Here is a 20,519-nt window from a genome sequence, read left to right on the forward strand (position 1 = left end):
GGAGGAGTATACCTGCTTCTCAGAACTCATTTCCCGGGGTCCTACCCCACGGTGGCAGGCGACAACATTCTGCCTGACACCCCAACAACGAATAAAAGGAGAACTGGAAACTACCAAAAGAGGTATTCTCAGAAGCTAGACTACGGTGGGGCAGTGGGAACTTTTAAACCACTGAAACCTCCCGGAGTAGATGGTATTTTCCCAGTACTAATCCAGAGAGACCTAGGAATTATCTTAGAGCCTCTTCTGAGGGTGGTAAGGAGGAGCATAGCACTGGGATACATACCAAGGGCATGGAGACGGGCAAAAGTGGTATTTATTCCGAAAGCGGGTAAAAAGGATCCTTTTCACCCTAAATCTTTCAGACCAATTTGCCTAACATCGTTCTTATTCAAAACAGTGGAGAAGGTCATAGACAACTATATTAGAACTAACATTCTAAAGTGCAATCCCCTACATCACTGGCAACACACTTATCGGGCAGGACCGTCAATTGAAATTGCTCTGTATCAGCTGACAGAGGTACCACGGGATGCCATAGAAACAAAAGAAATAGCACTGTGCGCGTTTTTAGGTATCGAAGAAGCATTCGACAACACATCACCCACAGAGATACAATATGCCCTGAGCCGCAAGGGTGTGGGAAACACCCTGGCACTCTGGATGGGCAAAATGCTAGAAAGCAGACAAATAGAGGTACAAACAGGTACAAATTCTATTGTCGTGAGCACTACTCAAGGCTGTCCACAGGACGGGGTACTATCACCGCTGATATGGAGTATGGTAGTGGACGAACTCCTGGACGTGCTAACAAATACTGGAATACAAGTCCAGGGCTACGCGGACGACATTGTTTTAATCTGTAGGGGCAAACATGAAGATACCCTATGTGATAGAATCCAAACTGGACTAAGGGTTACTAGTGCCTGATGCAGGAAGGTGGGACTGCGGATCAATCCAGCCAAAACCACCATAGTACCATTCACTAGGAGACGCAAGCTTGATCACCTGAGAGCCATAAGATTACATGATATGGAGGTGAAACGAGAAACAGAGGTCAAATATTTGGGAATTACGCTAGAGGAAAAATTACTCTGAAAGACACTTATCGGAAAGCCACGAGGGCTCTGATAACTTGTATGTCCATAACAGGAAAAAAATTTGGATTGCAGCCCGAAGATACTACTTTGGATATTTACTGCAATAGTAAGGCCAATGATTATCTATGGAGCGGTAATCTGGGTAGAAAGAACACAAGCCAGGGAATTACATAAGCTCCCACAACTGGCTTGCGTGTATATCAGTGCGGCAATGAGAACATGCCCAACGGCATCCCTGGAGGTCCTTTTGGGATTAACCCCTCTCCATCTGCACATACAGATGCAGGTAAGGAGGGCAATATTCAGGACGGCCAGGAGTATCAGTGAGGTGGGGAGCTGCGCAAGATTGATATTCTTGCTAGGTGGTATCCCGAATTACTGATACCAAGGGATAACATGACAGCGAGGTTTCACTTCGAAAAGAAGCTTGAAAAACGTTGGAGTAACAATGCAAATTGGGAGAGCGTGGCTGCGACATAAGGCTTAAACCAGCAACTGATTACTTGGTACACTGACGGATCCCTCACAACGTTACTAGGTCCAAGGATGTGCCTCCTTTAATCTCCAAAAGAACTACAGGGGGCAGAACATAGCTATTCTCACCGATAGCCAAGCAGCGATCAAGGCACTTAGGTCCAACCAGGTGAACTCTAAACTGGTATGGGAATGCCTTGAGGGACTGAATACACTCGGCTCGTCCAAGAAGGTCTGGATACTTTGGGTTCCAGGCCATGCTGGGTTGGAAGGCAACGAGGCAGCGGACGAACTAGCCAAGAAGGGAACAGGGACGCCTTTACACGGGCCAGAACCCTTCTGTGGAGTCGGAAACCGTTTCATGGCTATGACTAAGAAATGAAGAGGAAAGGTTGAGGGCTCTATTTTAGTTTGGCCTACCAGAGATGGAGCACTCCAGGGTGCTTATTAATAATAATAATAATCGTTGGCGTAACAATCCATATTGGATCAGGGCCTTGAAGTGTGTTAGAGCACTTCATTCAAGACCGTAACGGTACACTACAGTAGACTGTAGGAGACAATGTGGTCAGCATTGCGCTCGCCCGAGATTATTACCCTGATTTGACTCAGGTACTCATTCACAGCTGAGTCGACTGGTATCCGACATCAAATCACGATACAAATCCCACTGCCACCAATGAGATTTGAACCGCGACCTTCCGTATGACAGCCTTCTGTTCTAACCACTCAGCTATCCGGACAGCTGCTTATTGAGGGATACGAACCCATGCGCACAAAGGATTGCTTAAACCTCACCAAAAAGGAACCTCCGAATCATAGTGGGAATTCTCATTGGTCACTGTCGGCTGAACTATCACCTAGGGAAGATAGGGATATCTACAGAGACTGCCTGGAGGTTTTGTGAGGAGTGTGACGAATCCTCTATACACGTCCTGGGACAGTGTCCGGCACTTGTGCAAAGTAGGTGGAGGCATCTGAAAGAACATTTAATATCAGATGCGAAGTTGCGAGATCTGGGAGTAGGGAACATATTATACTAAAGTTCCTGGTTATGGGCTTGCTTGCGTGTGACTTCCCCTTAACAGAATAATAATTATAGCGATATTCGGGTGCACTGGCGCCCACATCAACAATGTTTCGTTTAGTGGGTCAAGGCTCAGTACCAAATTATGGCAGCTCTTCATCAAATAGCTTGATATGTTGTTACTATTTACTGCTGATGATGCTGCTTAACAGACCGAACAGATTCGAATGCTACTGGACTCTGCCAATGAATGAATGGAACATGGTTGCCATTTTTGCGAGAGGTCGGACCAGTTCCATAATCAGGTTTTCCCGGAACGGGGCCAAAGTACGATAAAAAAAATAAAATTCGAATTAGTTTTACGTGCCACAAAATAGGACTAAAATAATAAGTAAAAATTTTCGATATTTCCTCCGTTTTCGAAATATCGGTGGTTGAAGTTTTCGGATTGGCCCCTAGCCAAAACATGTACTTCGTCATGTTTCCGGTAGCCACCGGTTTTGATGATGGATTTTCGTAAAATAAAACGAAAATCAAATGCTTACCGGGCAAGCGCAACGAAAACTGGCCTATATCAGCTGATTGATGTATTACCGGATGCCATAGAAACGACCCGTTTTTAGACATCGAAGAGCGTTCGATAGCACATTGCATACAGAGATATGGGATGCCATAATCCGCAATGGACTGGGAAACACCCTGGCACTCTGAATGGGCAGAATGTTAGAAAGTAGGCAAATAGAAGTACCACATCATCATGTGGAGCATGATAGCACAGAACACAGGCCCAGGGTTACATTGATGATATTGTTTCAATCTGTAGGGCAAATATGAGAATACCCTATGTGACAGAATTTAAAACAGACTGCAAATCACTAGTAACTGGTGCAGGAAGGCGTGGCTTCGCATAAAACTAGACAAGCCCAATATGTCTTTATGGTTTTACGTATCTGTGGAGTTGACTTAACCCCATCTTCTTCTTAAGACACGGTTTGATTTTTTGGCCAACATCAGAGCCCCTTGAGACAAGCTCAACGTTACTGGTGGATGCGAAATCTACGTAAATCTCTCCTGAACTAAGAAATACGGCACCCGTGTTGAAACGCAACACCATGCTTTCGGAATATTGAACATTTTTCAATAACTCGCTTAGCTTCTCGTCCAATTGAATTTCAGTTCGTTCACTGCGCGTTCACTCACAAACAACTTAATAAATTCTTTTATTAAATATATAGCTTAAAAACTTGAAGGTAGCTTTGATTTTGTTGAAAATATTGCTCCTTCCTTCGTGCAGATTTACTGTACTCCCACGACATCATAGTATATAAATATTACTTTGTAATAACTAGCCTCACAACACAAGGAAATCAGAGAACTTTTTATACCGGAAACACCCAACTTTTGGTTTCCTCACAACTTTTAGACAAATTTGGCTATAAAAGAACATTTATTGCTCTTTTATACTCGAAATGCACCACGGGAAGGTATTGTCTAACGCATTTCATCCCCACCGAAGAGGCGACCCCTCGGTTCGTCACTCTCCAAGTATTTAATGACTCCAAACGCCGGTAAAATCCGACTCGGAAGTATCTTCAGCAATTGCCCTGACAATGTCGTCTTCTGCGTCATCCGAACACTTATTGCGGCGAGGTCGCTTCGCGGGGGACAAATACCGTTTTTCTCATCCGGAGAGAATGAGGGCGGATCTATCTCATTCAATATGAGGCCATTCTGAAAATTTCCGTCTTCCACCGCCCGATGAACTTGCTTTATATCAGTTCAGAACTGAGCGGTTTAAATATCTCGAATCAATACTATCAGCCCATGGAGAACTACGTTATGAAATCGCATTCACGCATCAGCGCAACCTGAACAAAGTGGCGTTCCACAACTGGTGTTCTCCTTGATCGACGTATCAACGAACGTCTCAAATCTAAAATTTATCGGAATGTCGTCTGTTCTATGGTTCCGAGTGTTGGCTGACTATAAAAAACAATGAATGGCATCTTGCGGTAATGGAAATGAAGATGTTGCGTTGGACTAGTGGCGTGACACGTTTTGATCACATCCGAAATGAAGATATCCGCGATCGTTATGGGGTTGCACCGATCTGCGAGAGAAGCGTCTTCGATGGTATGGTAACGTAATTCGCGCTAACGAGAATTCACTTGCCAAGATTGGTCGGAATATCGAAGTCGATGGTAAACGACTAAAAGGCCGGTCGAAACAACACTGGATGGGAATTTAAAGGCATCGCGATTGCATCCTGATCAAGCGATCACGGCGAGCTGACCCCGCTTATGAACGGGACAAAAGTTGAAGAAAAATAACATTTAAAACAAGCGAAAAACAATATTTTCATCTTCTAAACAAACTTTGCCCAGGCTGCAGTAAAAGTAAACAAAATCGATTAACTGATTGGTCGACTCTTGTGCGGTTTATATTTTCGTCGGTAATAAGCACATTAACTTTAAAAATGGAAGCAAAGGGGAGAAGTATAATAGCACATAATAGAACACGGCTAAACCGATTCGAACGAAATTTAGTGGGCATATGAGGACTATGAAATACCACGCATACAGTGGGTGACATAAATTTATGTGGAGTTTAAAGGGGAGCTTTTTTCCACCAATTAGAGTTATGTGGGATATCAAATGAAAGGTCTCGACTAGTACTTTCCGAATCTGATATTAGTTTTGACGTGAACTGTAAAGTGCGTGAGTAAGAAGTCAAAATGTACACTCTTAAAGTGAAACAGGGCTCATTTTCGGAAACTACCCACCCAAAAATTTGAAAAAAATTAGGAAAGTGCGCTTATGTGAAATCTAGGCCACAAAATATGTGCTATTCCGATATCTGCTCAAATAAACTTACTAATAGTATATCACAAACTTTTAGAAGTTGACTGAAAGGCTCCCCTAAAGTTTATCCTAGGAGTACCAAATCTTGCACCAGCATAGAGGACAATATTTGACATATGCATGGAAATCGGGCCATCAGCGTCAAAGTCAAAACAATTCAAACTTATCAATTTCGCACGAGTCTACTGCATCAGAAGCTCGATAGCAGCAGGTTTCATTTTTTAATTGACTAGGAAATCTACTCCGAGCACAAAATTTACCAATAATATATGATGCAGTCGTTCTTCTCCACGAAACCGGTCCTGATCTAGTTATTTTCTTGCAACGTTGTTACATCAGCCCTATAATGGGGTAGGGTATCAGCTAGCTGCTTGGCAGCTCCTTTTCTGTACAGCGAGTTAACATTCTATAAGAAAATGGGAAAATTGTTAGTCCGTTTTCGTTGCCGGGTTTGTCATTGCGTTGTCAATCCGAAGCTCCTTTCACGGCTCCGTAACTTTAGTTCTCGGTGTATGATTGCCAGCCTTACCCAACCCCCGAACTGAAGGACCAGTTGGTACAATTTGGCCATGGCGACTCATCTTTCTACTTTCTACTTTGTCTGCAGTTTTTCGTTAAGAAAGAACTCCCAGCGAACACCAGGTGGAAGTGGAAATAGGATCAGAGCGCTAGCTCAGGTCAGAGTCAATAATAGCCTGACAGATGCGTTTCAAACAAACGTCAGATTAAAAAAAGTAGTTGGGCCGGCACCTCTACTGTTTAATCTAGCACTGAAGCAGGTAATACGAAAGTTGCTTGTGGACACAAAAGGCGCGGAGGATATAGACATTATAGCGCGATCTTTCATATCAGCAAAGGAAGTTTTTAGAAACATCGACAAAACGCTATGAAGTTGATCTATGAATTAACGCAAATGATGACGCAAACGAGAAAAGTTACGTCCACTAGACAAAATATAATGATTGATGAGTACAACTTTATATACTTTGGCGTAAAGTCGATGAAAAATTATGTTAACGAAATAAAACGCCGAATTCGAACGCCTTTTGCACGATAATGTTGATTTTAAAAGTCAGCTGCATACACAGGAAAGCAAAGCCCCGAGTATACAAAACGATAATAAGAACTGTGCTGTGCTACGGATGTCAATCATGGACCCCTAATCAACTTCCGAAAAACTAGTCAATACTGTCGAAAGGGGCCTGAGGAGAATATTAGTAGCTAAACGGAAGGACGCCTAGTAGCGAATCAGATGAGGCTTACCAAATATTTGACACGTCACCAAATGCATTCAAGATTACGGGGACTGCACGGGGCACTGGTCTATAGGGGACCATGCCGCTATGCTCGGCATACCCTACAATTCGCATTGCCGAAGCTGCCGAGAAGGAAGTTAAACCCTCATGCACTTTCTCTGCGATTGCCTAGCTCTAGCTAGAGTCAGGCTGCGGACACTGGGTAAACCATTCCTTGGGGACCTCAGCGAGATTTCTAGCTGCAGGGTCGGAGAGCTGCTTTCCTTCGTGAATGCTACGTGCTGGCTCTGAAGATCCGAGCCGGCTGGACTCTGCCTCCCTGCTCCCATAACAACAGTCACGGTCTTATGAGTTTGAGGCATCAAAACGGCGCACCAAAGCGCTAATTGGGCTTCTCGGAGCGGCCACTGATACCTACCTACCCCCCTCCAAATTAATAAAATTTTGAAAGTGGAGACGCATCATTGCTTGGATTTCGAAATTAGAGGATGCGATCGATGGTTGGAGGAAGGACATCCTGATAGCCAAGGCCCGAAATGGGCCCTCCTACCCCACCGGACCATATTCCCATTATTATCCAAAATAATAGAAGTTTTCCTATTGAGAGTTTCCGCTCGAAACTCCCCAATCTTACCTTGTCCCGTTTTAGTGTGGAAGTTCCGCTGTGACGTGAAAAAAAGGACTCTTTGTCGCCAGTCAAAACTTTATTTTATCAAATCAAAGCATTAAAAAATTGTGATGGAACACTTACAACTATTGGAGCTTATTATCTACTGGGCAATGCGGATTCATAACAAATTTTAAATATTAAAATTAAACACTCAAGTCCTCGCAGGCGCTAGTCCTCGTCGGATCCCTCTTCATCGAAAGTGGACATTTCCAATGACCTTTTACTGCAGCCCGTTGAGTTCAGGCTGGTGCTCGGCCCCTTGTCGATTGGGGCGGTTTCCGCATTTTCTGCCTCCGTTTCCTCTAGCATCTCCGTCAGTGTTTCCACCAGGGCCCGGGCCTCGTCCAACATTTGCCGCGATGTTTCCAGCTCTTCTTCTAGTCCATCGATGCGTTCGTGCAAGCGCTGGTTCTCCTCCAAAGTCTCGTGCAGAGCTTCACGCCGTTTCTCCGCCAATACCTGCCAGTATGCTTCACTCGGCGGCTCGGTGCCTGTAATGTCCTTAATGACGAGTTCATGCTGCTCTTTGTACGCACTTGGTCCATCGGCGGTCAGAACCGGGTTTGTCTGAGTCGCTTGTGTCCGCAATTTCTTCCGCTTTGCCAACTCAGTCAATTCCGTTTCACTGTCACTGAAAAGATAAACAGACAAACATTCCCAGTTAATTACATAAGTCCCGGCAGCGATTTGCAACGTAAACACAAACGAATGAACATTGTTTTGCTTACGCTTTCGATTTGTAAATTCCCTTCCCGACTGGTCGGCCCACGAGATTTTCCTTGTCCGTGGCCGCTTTCTGCAGAACTTTCAACGTCTTTCGGGCGCTTCCCTTCAAGTGATCCTGCAAACAAATTGAAAGAAGTTGAAATATCAACACAGAGCACTGAGCCCAATGAGAAAACAAGAAAAACACGCCACCTTTTGCGGAGTTCTAGCCACCAACGCCATTTGTTCAAGTTGAGCGCTTACCTGCTGTTCTGCCGCGGACTCGACTTTAATGATAACTTTGGCTGGCTGATTAGACATGGTTTCGATCCGTTAAAATTACTTCGTCTCACAAAATTCACTTGGAAATCAAGAGGACGCAAACTTTGAAAAACACAATCACAACGGACGCACAATTCGGATCAGATGTTTACCGTAATTGTCAATTTGCGCGCTAAAAGTGTGGAGTGAAGTTTGCCGGACTTGTTTCGAATCATTGTGGAATGTATTGGGTAGGAGAGCTCGATTGCTCGACCGTTATGGATTTTGTGAGAATTTTGAAAACAATCTATCTTGTATGGAAAGGCGAAAATTAAATCCATTTTCTTTTTTAATTTTGATCTTTTCATTACATAAATCTCACGAAAAGCTTTAATGTATTTACTCTTCTTGTACGCTTCTCATCACGGAAGTTTTACGAAATTTGATTTAAAAGGTTGGCATCCAATCCTCACTGGTACCGTCCAGTGAACAATATACAATGCATCTCAATAGTATTGAGACACTGTGTAGTGAAGTACCACATGAGAACCGACAGCCACGCAGGACGGGCTTGGGGACAGGATGTCCGCCAAGAGGGGTAAGGTTATACTGTTGCAACTGGAGAACATCGGCACCAAAATCTGATGCCTGATGCGTCCATAGGCGGTGCATTCACATAGGAAATGCTCCGTGGATACCGCTTCCTCATTACAGGAGGGACAGGTATCATCTTGAGTAATTCCTATTCTGAACATATGTCTAGCTAGTGAATTATGGCCTGTCAGAATGCCCACAATACACCTGCAAGTCTTCCTGCTTTTCGACAGGATAAACTTTGCGGTACGTATGTTGGGTTCTGGCAGGAAAAGTTTGGTGTGTCGAGCAGCATTTAGGCTCTGCCACCTGTCATTGTGGGAAGCTTGTTCCCAGTTTTTTTTAAAACAGTCTTAGCCAATGCTACTGATACTCCAATTGCTGGTTCCGGTTCCGGCATAGAGAGATTGATCCCTCTTTCGCTAAAGCATCCGAGATTTCATTTCCCTCTATGCCCAGTAACTCTTCCAATGCTCTGTGCCGCCCACATCCGTTGTTTCCCCATAGATCTAATCGAATTAGCCTATGAGCTGCTCTCATTGCTGTGCTTTGAATAAATATATCCAGGGGCTGCAAATTGAGTAGTGCATTCAGAGCTGCGCCGGATGTCGTGCTCATGGCACCAGTGATACCCAGACAAACAGTTCTTTGCAGTGCTGCTAGTTTACGGTGAAAACCTTTTTGTCTCACCTTAACCCACCACACTACGGATGCATATACGAACATCGGCCTAATGATGGCAACGTATATCCACATTACCACATGAGGCCTGAGTCCCCATGTCGAGGCAAAGGTCCGTCTGCACAACCCATAAGCTCTGAGAGCTCGTTTCATTTTTACCTCTACATGTTTATTCCAAAGAAGTTTTTTATCTAGAGTGACCCCCAGGTATTTCACTTCTTCGGAGAGTTGAAGGGTAGTACCCCTCATCTCAGGGAGACAAAGTCCATCCAGTTTTCTCCTTTTTGTGAATAAAACCATTGTGGTTTTATTTGGATTAACTGACAAACCATGTCTAAGGAACCAGCTGTGTATCAAATCAACGGCACGCTGTATATTCCTACACACCGTTCCAAGATCCCGATCAACAGCAAGTACAGCCACGTCATCAGCATAAGCTTGAGCGTGTATTGGCAAATTTTGCAGTTCGCATAGTAGTGAATCGATCAGCATACTCCACAGAAGCGGCGAAAGCACACCTCCTTGGGGGTAGCCCTTCGTCGCTTCTGTAGTCAGGTAGCGATCGACCCCTACCTCAGCGCACAACAATCTTTGCGTTAGCATAGCATGGATCCACTTAATTAAAGCATCATCAACACCATGCGCTCTGACGGCATCCCAAAGTTTTTGAAAAGGCGCACAGTCAAAAACCCCTTCAATGTCCACGAACACTCCCATCGCGTACTCACCATTCAAAGTTGCATCGTCTATCTTTGTGACCAAAGAATGAAGAGCAGACTCACAGGACTTTTCACGTTGGTAAGCATGTTGGTTTTCACTAAGTGGGTGTGACCTAAGTGCGTTTCCACGAATGTGACGCTCCACCAGTCTCTCCAAACCTTTCAGCAAGAATGAAGTCAAGCTGATCTGTCTGAAGTTCTTTGGATTAGAATAGTCATTTTTCCCAGGTTTCGGTATGAAAACTACCTTAACCTGTTGCCAAGAAGAAGGCACGTAGCCCAGAGCAAGAAATCCTCGAAAAATATTTCTTAGAGGTCGCTCTAAATGCTCCATACCCTCCTTTAGCATTGCCGGATAGATGCCATCCATGCCAGGTGCTTTGAAATGTTCAAAGAACAGTATGGCAGCTCTCACCTTTTCATGGGTAACAACCGCTTTCGCAGTGTTCCAGTTCCCCTTGCAACGCTTGCGTGTTGAAGGGGTTGCAAGAACCGTCAACTCTCCCCCTACCACTTCTCTCACCCGTTCTCCCGGGTGGTGTACTTCCAGGAGGGTCTGTACTGAGTTCAGTCTGGAGCTCGTGAAAGTACCGTCGGGTTTTTTAAGAGAATCCAACTTGGTCGACTCATCCCTTTTGAGGACTCTGCACAGCCTTGAAGTCTCCCTTTCGCCTTCCACTTCCTCACAGTACGCTCTAAAGGAGTCTCGTTTCGAGCACCTCACAAGCCTCTTATATTCACGTTGTGAGTTTCTGAAATTTAACCAGTCTTCGTTCTTGTTACTTTTGCAAGCACGATTTAGAAGTCTCCTGGTTGATTTCCTGAGTTTTTGCAGTTCTCGGTTCCACCAGGGAACCGTTTTACCGCTTTGGTCTCGGGAAATAGGACAAGCCTCTTCATAGCACTCTAAAAGTGTGCAGTTCAGAGTTTTCAATTCACCTTCCAGCACCAAAGGAGTCCTTAGTCGCCTAGGGAACTGTACTTTATTGCCAAGCAGTTCATTGAACTTTGCCCAATCCGTTTTCCTAGGGTTCCGTCTTTGAACTGCAGACTGTTCGCCCGCAATAGTCAGATTGAATTCTAGATATCGGTGATCTGACAGTGAGACCTCATCTAGCACTCGCCAGTGTGTAATCAACTCTAACAATTTTGGGGTACAGATTGCTAGGTCAATTACTTCGCTTCTTCTCGGTCCCACGAACGTAGGGGCGCACCCTACGTTTGCAGTCATCAGACCAGCTGAAGTGATGAAATCAAATAGCTTCTCTCCTCTTGGATTGCATTTGCTACTGCCCCAACAAATATGTTGAGCATTCGCATCGCAACCTATTAAGAGTTCGAGACCACTTGATTCTGCATACGCCACCAGATCCCTAAGTTCTTGCGTCGGTGGAGGATACAAAGAATCATAGGGTAAATAAGCGGGGGCAACTATGATGTTTTTCCTCTCGCCATGTATCTGGTATTGTATGATGACCGTAGCTAAGTCCTGGGAACAATATTGTCTCAGCATAGTTGCCTCTAACCGTCTTGACATCAGGACGCAAGCTCTCGGTCTTATTGATCTTCGTCGTAGAAGATCCTAGCCCCCTTTACTGATCCAATGCCACAGATTCTGTTAAATCGAACCCACGGTTCTTGCACCAGAAAGATATAGGGGAAATCCTGTAGCTTTGTCATTCTCGCTGCCAACAGGTAGGAGGGAGCTTTGGCATGCTGCAGATTGATTTGACCAATCTTTATGTTTATCGACATAACTTAGTCTATTGTCGCTGACAGAAGAGTCTGGTGCGTCCAGTGTGGATCTTACCGGGGTTTCCAGTTTATCCTCACCTTCCGCCGGAGATTCCGCTTCCTTGTGTCCGATTTCTCTGGGCGTTACCACGCCTAGTGGTACAGCCACGTCCATGTCCTCATTCCCAAGGTGCTTCATCTTCCTTCGCAGTGCTCTCTTCTGCCGTCGGCTTCGAGCCTTTCCAGGTTCACGGTGTCCGGACCGCTTGGATCCATTTCCACACACCGGCGTTAAACCAGTAGCGTCCACGTCACCAGCTTCCCGTTCTTCCGCTCTTCCTGGTAAGGATGAAGGAGAAGGTTCTGACAGGCAGAATTCAGCCGTAGTCGGATTTCCAGTTTCTCCCAATTTGAAAGTTTCCGTACTTTCCTTTCTGGCTAACTTCGCCGTAGGCACCAAGTGCAAACTTTCCACTGAGTCGGAAAACATGCCTTCTACAGATTGATCTGTAGGCGAGTATAAATGTGGTGAGGCCTCCAAAATCCGCGCCTCGGCCGCGACATGATTGCTCACGGTCGCGGGTGGATTCGATGTCTGTGACTTCTTACCACTTGGAGAGTTTAAATTCATCGTTTCCATATTCATATTTTTGGACACCCTTAGTGTAGTAGTAAACTACTACAGGCTCCCCCACCACGACAAGGTAGTGTCCGAGGGGGAGGTCAAAGCTCTTACTGTACAAGACAATGATCTTCTAGTTCTCATGTCCTCGGAATGTCTATAAGGGCAATATTTATGGTAGAAAAAGAAGACGAGGCAGACCCTGCTTAAGATGGAACGATGGCGTAGGTCAGGACGCCAGACAGCTTTTGGGGTTATCGAAATGATGGACCCCGGGGCAAACCGGGATGTCGGGAGCTCCTTATTAAGACAAGCCTAGACCGGATATTGGCTTTGCGGTTTCGATCGCAGGGCAGAGGCGATCTCATCAGACGCTTAAAGATTTGTTTCATTAAAATCATTACTCGTTGCTAACCTACCACTGTCCACCACCACCAGACTCCCTTTATCATTTAAATACGACGACTCCAGCGTTAGGTAAAATCCGGAATCTGCCGAGATTGTGACAACTTGGAATAAAACGCATTCATTTCACTTTCAGTCGTATAAAAAATTGGTACAAATTAGTACATTAGATCCGCTGTCAATGTCAGTTTGTTCTGCAATTTGTTGAATGTAAACAATCTTGTCCCGGTGATAAATCGGATTTCCCGATATCCCAGAATGCTTCGATCTTCTGTGGTAGTCAGATAGTGCACCGTCTTCATGATTCCCGAGCGTCACACTGGAGACCGGACGAGGAGGAATAGGGAGCGGACTGAGAGTGATGCAATTCACCCTCGATTTCGGGATGCTGGATTTCCCGTCGATATAGTTTGCCAAAGTTGCAACCAGGCGTTTACTGCGCGATCGAATCTCGATATTTTGAAACACTACCAAGAACAGGAGCATCCAAAGTTCTACAAAGAATGCGCATATTGCATGGGAAAGGTACACACATACCGCGAAGGGACAAGCAAGCAGGTGAAGTTTTACCACGATTGCCGAAGGTCGAGGCAAGGATTGGGCAAGTAGACGTCATGGTTGCACCCAGAATATTCTCTGAAAAGAATTCTAGCTATTTTAATAATTTATTATGTCTGTAATCTCTGTGGGTTCGGGGACTTGTTTGTTAATTATTCATCGCATGTAACTCTGTTTTTTCGGAAATAAAGATGTGATTGTTAAGCGAAATTGTTTTATTTGGAATAATGTGTGAGAGAAAAGCTTAATGATGGCTAGCTTCTGAGTAAAAGTCGGCCTTTTTCTTAGGAGCTATAAATAGTGATTGCAACACGCATCAGTTGTCATTCTATTGCGTGGTATGCTGGTTGCAAGACCAGGTAAAGGAGGAGCTTTGAGGAAACGTACTTTGCAATATCATCAGCGAAACTAAGAAAAAAAGCTGAGATCAGAGAATCGTTATTTCACTATGTTAAATTCTAGCTGATCTCTCTTGGTAACAGATTTAAAAACAGAAATTATCGTGTCGAGATATCCAAAGACTCGAAGAAATATTAGGGCGTTTGCCTTAGTTAACTCGGCAGGGCGGGGCTCGGCCTTGTGGAGAATGAACGAAGTCAGGACGTAAGTAAATTAGTCCGGGCAAATTAAGGGGGTCATCCCGTGTGTCGGGTTGGAGAAATCGTTTTTTTTTGTTTTTTGCATGAATTGTATCTATATATCATCATCATCAACGGCGCAACAACCGGTATCCGGTCTAGGCCTGCCTTAATAAGGAACTCCAGACATCCCGGTTTTGCGCCGAGGTTCACCAATTCGATATCCCTAAAAGCTGTCTGGCGTCCTGGCCCACGCCATCGCTCCATCTCAGGCAGGGTCTGCCTCGTCTTCTTTTCCTACCATAGATATTGCCCTTATAGACTTTCCGGACGGGATCATCTTCATCCATACGGATTAAGTGACCCGCCCACCGTAACCTATTGAGCCGGATTTTATCCACAACCGGACGGTCATGGTATCGCTCATAGATTTCGTCATTGTGTAGGCTACGGAATCGTCCATCCTCATGTAGGGGGCCAAAAATTCTTCGGAGGATTCTTCTCTCGATCGCGGCCAAGAGTTCGCAATTTTTCTTGCTAAGAACCCAAGTTTCCGAGGAATACATGAGGACTGACAAGATCATAGTCTTGTACAGTAAGAGCTTTGACCCTATGGTGAGACGTTTCGAGCGGAACAGTCTTTGTAAGCTGAAATAGGCTCTGTTGACTGACAACAACCGTGCGCGGATTTCATCATCGTAGTTGTTATCGGTTGTGATTTTCGACCCTAGATAGGAGAAATTGTCAACGGTCTCAAAGTTGTATTCCCCTATCCTTATTCTTGTTCGTGCTTGTGTTTGACCAGTGCGGTTTGATGTTGTTGGTTGATTCGTCTTCGGTGCTGACGTTGCCACCATGTATTTTGTCTTGCCTTCATTGATTTGCAGCCCAAGATCTCGCGCCGCCTGCTCGATCTGGATGAAGGCAGTTTGAACGTCTCGGGTGGTTCTTCCCATGATGTCGATATCGTCAGCATAGGCCAGTAGTTGGGTGGACTTGAAGAGGATCGTACCTCTTGCATTCACCTCAGCATCACGGATCACCTTCTCGAGGGCCAGGTTAAAGAGGACGCATGATAGCGCATCCCCTTGTCGTAGACCCTTGTTGATGTCGAATGGTCTTGAGAGTGATCCTGCTGCTTTTATCTGGCCTCGCACATTGGTCAGGGTCAGCCTAGTCAGTCTTATTAATTTCGTCGGGATACCGAATTCTCTCATGGCTGTGTACAGTTTTACCCTGGCTATGCTATCATAGGCGGCTTTAAAGTCGATGAACAGATGGTGCAACTGTTGTCCATATTCCAACAGTTTTTCCATCGCCTGCCGCAGAGAGAAAATCTGATCTGTTGCTGATTTGCCTGGAGTGAAGCCTCTTTGGTATGGGCCAATGATGTTCTGGGCGTATGGGGCCATCCGGCCTAGCAAGATAGCGGAGAATATCTTATAGATGGTACCCAGCAACGTGATACCTCTATAATTGCTGCACTGTGTGATATCTCCCTTTTTATGTATGAGACAGATTATGCCTCGCTGCCAATCATCAGGCATTGATTCGCTGTCCCATACCTTGAGCACAAGTTGATGAACCACTTGGTGTAACTGGTCGCCTCCATATTTAACCAATTCGGCTGTAATTCCATCGGCTCCTGGCGACTTATGATTTTTTAGCCGATGAATCGCACGGACTGTTTCTCCTAAACTTGGTGGTGGCAGTATTTGTCCGTCGTCTTCAGTTGGCGGGACCTCCAACTCGCCGATGTTCTGGTTGTTCAGTAGCTCATCAAAGTACTCAACCCATCGCTCTAATATGCCCATTCTGTCGGAAATCAGATTTCCCTCTTTGTCTCGGCAGGATGAGCATCGAGGTGTATAAGGCTTCATCCTGCTGACTTGTTGGTAAAACTTCCGCGCCTGGTGCGGTTGCTCCCCGTACTTTTCTAGTTCACAGACTTGCTGGTTCTCCCAGGCTTCCTTTTTCCGTCTGTGAAGTCGCTTCTCCGCTCGACGGAGTTCGTGATAAGTCTCTGCGCGTGCCCGCGTTCTTTGAGAATGCAACATTACTCGGTATGCGGCATTCTTCCGTTCCGTTGCTAGCTTACATTCATCGTCAAACCAGCCGTTCCGACTCCTTTTGCGGCTGGGGCCAAGTATGTTTGTGGCCGTATCCATGATAACGTTCATCAGGTGGTTGTGAAGATCATTAGTTGATGCTTCATCTCCAGGTCCTCTATTGACTGCGGTTATTGCGGCATCCATTTCCCTCTTATAGGTGTCGCGTAGGGTTGTGTTGTGGATGGCTTCAGTGTTCACTCTCACCTGATTGTCAGAGGGGATTGTTGGTGGTGTCGTTATTCGAGCTCGGAGCACCATGCCAACGAGATAGTGATCCGAGTTTATATTGGTACCCCTATATGTTCTGACATTCATCAAGGCTGAGAGGTGGCGGCGTTCGATCAACACGTGGTCAATTTGGTTGAAAGTGGTCCCGTCTGGAGAGGCCCACGTATGTTTGTGGACCGCTTTCCGCGCAAACCAGGTACTTCCAACAACCATTTCGTGTGACCCTGCTAATTGAATAGTCCGCAGTCCGTTATCATTTGTTTTTTCGTGTAAGCTATGGGAGCCAACGTATCGCCTGAATACGGGCTCCTTCCCTACTTGGCTGTTAAAATCCCCAAGTATGATTTTGATATCATATCTGGGACAGGCTTCGAGGGTTCTTTCTACTGCCTCGTAGAAGGTATCCTTCTCCGACTCTGCAGTCTCCTCTGTAGGGGCGTGATCGTTTATGAGGCTTATATTTCTAAACTTGTCTCGCAAGCGTAGAGTGCATAGCCGTTCGCTTATGTTTTCAAAGTCGATAATAGCAGGTTTCATTTTTTGGCTAACTAAGAAACCTACTCCGAACACATGGTTCACTGGATGACCGCTATAATATATGGTGTAGTGGCTCTTCTCCAGGAAACCGGTCCCTGTCCATCGCATCTCTTGCAACGCTGTTACATCAGCCCTATATTGGGACAGGGTATCGGCTAGCTGCTTATCAGCTTCATCTCTGTACAGGGAGCGCACGTTCCATGAGAAAATGCGCAAATCGTTGTTCCTTTGTCGTTGCCGGGTCCGTCGTTTTAAAATCCGTCCTATCCGAGGCTTCTGTTGTGGCTTCGTAACAGGTTGTTTTCCGTGTAGGGTTGTCAGCCCTACCCAACCCCCAACCTGGAGGACCAGTTGGTGCAATTTGTCCCGTTTTTAGGCGCGGGAGACTCGCCTTCATCCTTCTCCGTCTGCAGCTTTTCGTCAAGAAAGAGCTCCCAGCGGTCACCACGTGGATGTGGGGATAGGGTTTGGTAGTAGAGCTGTTGGTGTTGGTTCAGCAGGCATTTCCCAGGTTTTATGCTCCATCGTGGGTACCAATTCACGTTTCGCCCCGGGACCTATACTACCCTTTGACCATATATATATATAGTGGAGAATATGTGGGCAAAGGGATTTTCCGATATTCCGAGTCGTTCAGAAATTACAGTGTTAAACAGGTAAGGAGTTTGCAGCCGCGGCTAGAGTACTCTATGAGAAAGAGCATCGAATCTTTCTTTACCTGTTAGTTTTTTACCTGAGCCTTATAAACGTCATGCTCGCACTAAAACACGAGTATTTCATAGGAATCGATACTTATCAGAGAAGAAAAAGGACTTCGCATCAACATCAGCAAAGTAACTTTTAGCAAGCATGAACATGGAAGTTCGAATTGCGACAAGTTTTGTATATTGTATATTTGATTTTGCTGGAGTTTTCTCCGGTAATTCTGTAAATTTCTGCAAATAATAAAATATACGTAGTAGCAAAAAAGGAATGCGTAGGACATGTCGAGAAAAAATGGGAACGCGGCTTAGAAATGCAAAGAAGAATCACAAAGGCATTGGTGAAAAGGAGGCTGGAAAACTTACTGATAAGGTTATTAACGACCTCACTAAATTTTTTGGACTAGCTATTCGTCGACACGCAAATTCGATAGAAGGAATGAAGCAAGAAATTTGGGCAACTTTCTTCCATAAATGTTCTACAGGCGAAAATCTTCAGCATCAAACTTGTCCAGTAGGTGAGGACAGTTGGTGCAAATGGCGCAAAGCGGAAGCTAAAGGAGAACTGGATAGTTTCCACTACGAGAAGGCACCTTTGACTGAAGAAGTTCAAATAGTCATCAAACCAATCTACGAAGATTTGTCACGAGATGATCTCTTGAACAGATGTTTAGGAGCAGAGACCCAGAATAACAATGAGTCGTTAAATGCATTGTTGTGGACTTTCGCTCCTAAACACCCTCATTCTGGAGCCAAGGATGTAGAAATAGCCACTTTTCTGGCTGTAATTATTTTTAGTGTCCGGATGGCTCAAGTGGTTAGAGCGCTGGGCTGTCGTAGCGGAAGGTCGCGGTTCAAATCTCGCTGGGGGGCAGAGGAATTTGTTATCGTGATTGGATGTCGGACACCAGTCGACTCAGCTGTGAATGAGTACCTGAGTCAAATCAGGGTAATAATCTCGGGCGAGCGCAATGCTGACCACATTGCCTCCCACAGTGTACTGTGGTGTACCGTTACGGTCTTGAATGAAGTGCTCTAACACACTTCAAGGCCTTGATCCAATATGGATTGTTGCGCCAACGATTATTATTGTTATTAATTATTTTTAATGAAGGATTCAATATCATTCTCAAAATGCTAGTGACAATGGGATGTCAAGTTGGTCACATATGTCAGGTTTATGCCGACCGCCTAAATGAAGCGCCAATTTGGCGGTCCGAATGACGATCGACTGACCTCTCTAAAAGAACCAAAATTGAAACCAAAGAGCAACAATCGGCCTTACAAGACTTTTTTGAAGAAACTGAGGGTGCTCTCTGTAGACCAGGTATAGCAGATTAATGCTGAGTTAAAATTTTACTGTTGATAATGACATTTAAATTTTCAAATGCGTTTTTCTCGAAACTGCATCTTGAAAATCGGCTGCCACCATAACTCAAAATCTATCCAACCAAATTCTTTGAAATTTTCCCGACTCCTTTAATATATATTTCTACGGTCCGCAAACTAGGATAATTGCAATCGGACGGGTCGTTTTTTTTTTATTCATAAAAAAAGCCGTAAAAAACACCAAAATCCAAAAAAGTTTAAAAGCACACCAAAAATTTACCTTTTAATATTTTCTAATTATCCTAGTTTGCGGACCGTAGAATATTGTCCACATTAAAATGCCGTTTAGTTTTTTTCTTCAGATGAACACAGCGCCCTCCAGCGTGGCAGCAGAAAAACACCTTTTTTTGGAGATGGGTGCATAAATTGACACGTATTCCAAAAACTAGCTACGATATCAAGCTGAAAAATTTATCACATATACTAGAGATATCAGTAAACATATGCTGAAAAAATCACGTTTCTATCTTTATCCAGTCCTCCAAAATAATTTTTCAAAAAAAGGCAGAAAAAACGGCCTTCACCCGGGATGACCCCCTTAAATACGTGTATGCACGCTCGTGCCCTCACTGGATAGACCGGAAAACTCGCAAAAGCCAATCGGAAAAGGCGCATTCATATCTGTGCTCTGAAACCCGATGGTCTGGTGCCAAAAGCTGCGACTTAGAACGCGAATGCGGTAAAAATGGGTATAAACTTCTCTATTTTGGTAGCTCAAATACTCAATACCACAGGTGGATACTAGACAGCTATCCCCTTGCCCCCCCAAAAAATGAAATCAGAATGGGTATGCACGATTTCAAATTGTTTTGTCCTTGAGCATGAGCAAGATATAATGAAAATCCAATCAGGTGTGCCTGGCATTCCGCCCGGACTTGCTAATAGTGAGATCGGCAAGTTTCTGCCTATGTATATTATTATTATTCTGTTAAGGGAAAGTCGCACCGCGTGCTTGAAGAACTATTGTGCCCCTTTTACTGGTTATAGTGTACCTGTTGATCATAGTATCTCAAGCAGGCCTGTAACCGTTAGGAACTTTAGTATGTTCCCCACTTCCAGAAGTTTCAGCTTTGCATCTGGTATTAAGTGTTCTCCCAGATGTATCGACCTATTTTGCACAAGTGCCGGACACTGTCCCAGGACGTGCATAGAGGTTTCGTCCTCCTCCTCACAGAACCTGCAGGCAGTGTCCGTAGATATCCCTAGCTTCCCTAGGTGATAGTTCAGCCGACAATGACCAGTGAGAATTCCCACTATGATTCGGAGGTTCTTTTTGGTGAGGTTTAAGCAATCCTTTGTGCGCATGGG

The 20,519-nt window shown here is 44.9% G+C and overlaps 1 protein-coding gene across 2 annotated transcripts; it reads right to left on the reverse strand.

Moving 5' to 3' along the window:
• Positions 1-7,401: 7,401 nt before the first annotated feature.
• Positions 7,402-8,544, reverse strand: LOC119657181 (geminin). 2 transcript variants are annotated; one of them, XM_038063970.1, is made up of 3 exons: positions 8,307-8,544; positions 8,117-8,229; positions 7,402-8,019 (listed from the first exon to the last, which is right to left on the reverse strand). In XM_038063970.1, exons 1-3 carry the CDS (start codon positions 8,412-8,414, stop codon positions 7,557-7,559), a joined length of 684 nt encoding a protein of 227 aa, XP_037919898.1. In that variant the 5' UTR covers positions 8,415-8,544; the 3' UTR covers positions 7,402-7,556. The 2 variants fall into 2 exon arrangements, with proteins under 2 accessions (XP_037919898.1, XP_037919899.1); XM_038063971.1 differs by having other exon boundaries at positions 8,358-8,541.
• Between the last annotated feature and the right edge of the window lie 11,975 nt (positions 8,545-20,519).

Source organism: Hermetia illucens, chromosome 5 (genome assembly GCF_905115235.1).
Source record: "Hermetia illucens chromosome 5, iHerIll2.2.curated.20191125, whole genome shotgun sequence".
Classification (NCBI taxonomy): Eukaryota; Metazoa; Arthropoda; class Insecta; order Diptera; family Stratiomyidae; genus Hermetia; species Hermetia illucens.

What these genes read in the sequence shown, in the direction of transcription:
- LOC119657181 (XM_038063970.1), bottom strand. Translation starts at nt 8,414, where the DNA reads ATGTCTAATCAGCCAGCCAAAGTTATCATTAAAGTCGAGTCCGCGGCA. An exon ending in TGGCTAGAACTCCGCAAAAG is followed by an intron (nt 8,230 to 8,306) that starts GTGGCGTGTTTT and finishes ATTTGTTTGCAG; the next exon opens with GATCACTTGAAGGGAAGCGC. An exon ending in GGAATTTACAAATCGAAAGC is followed by an intron (nt 8,020 to 8,116) that starts GTAAGCAAAACA and finishes TTATCTTTTCAG; the next exon opens with TGACAGTGAAACGGAATTGA.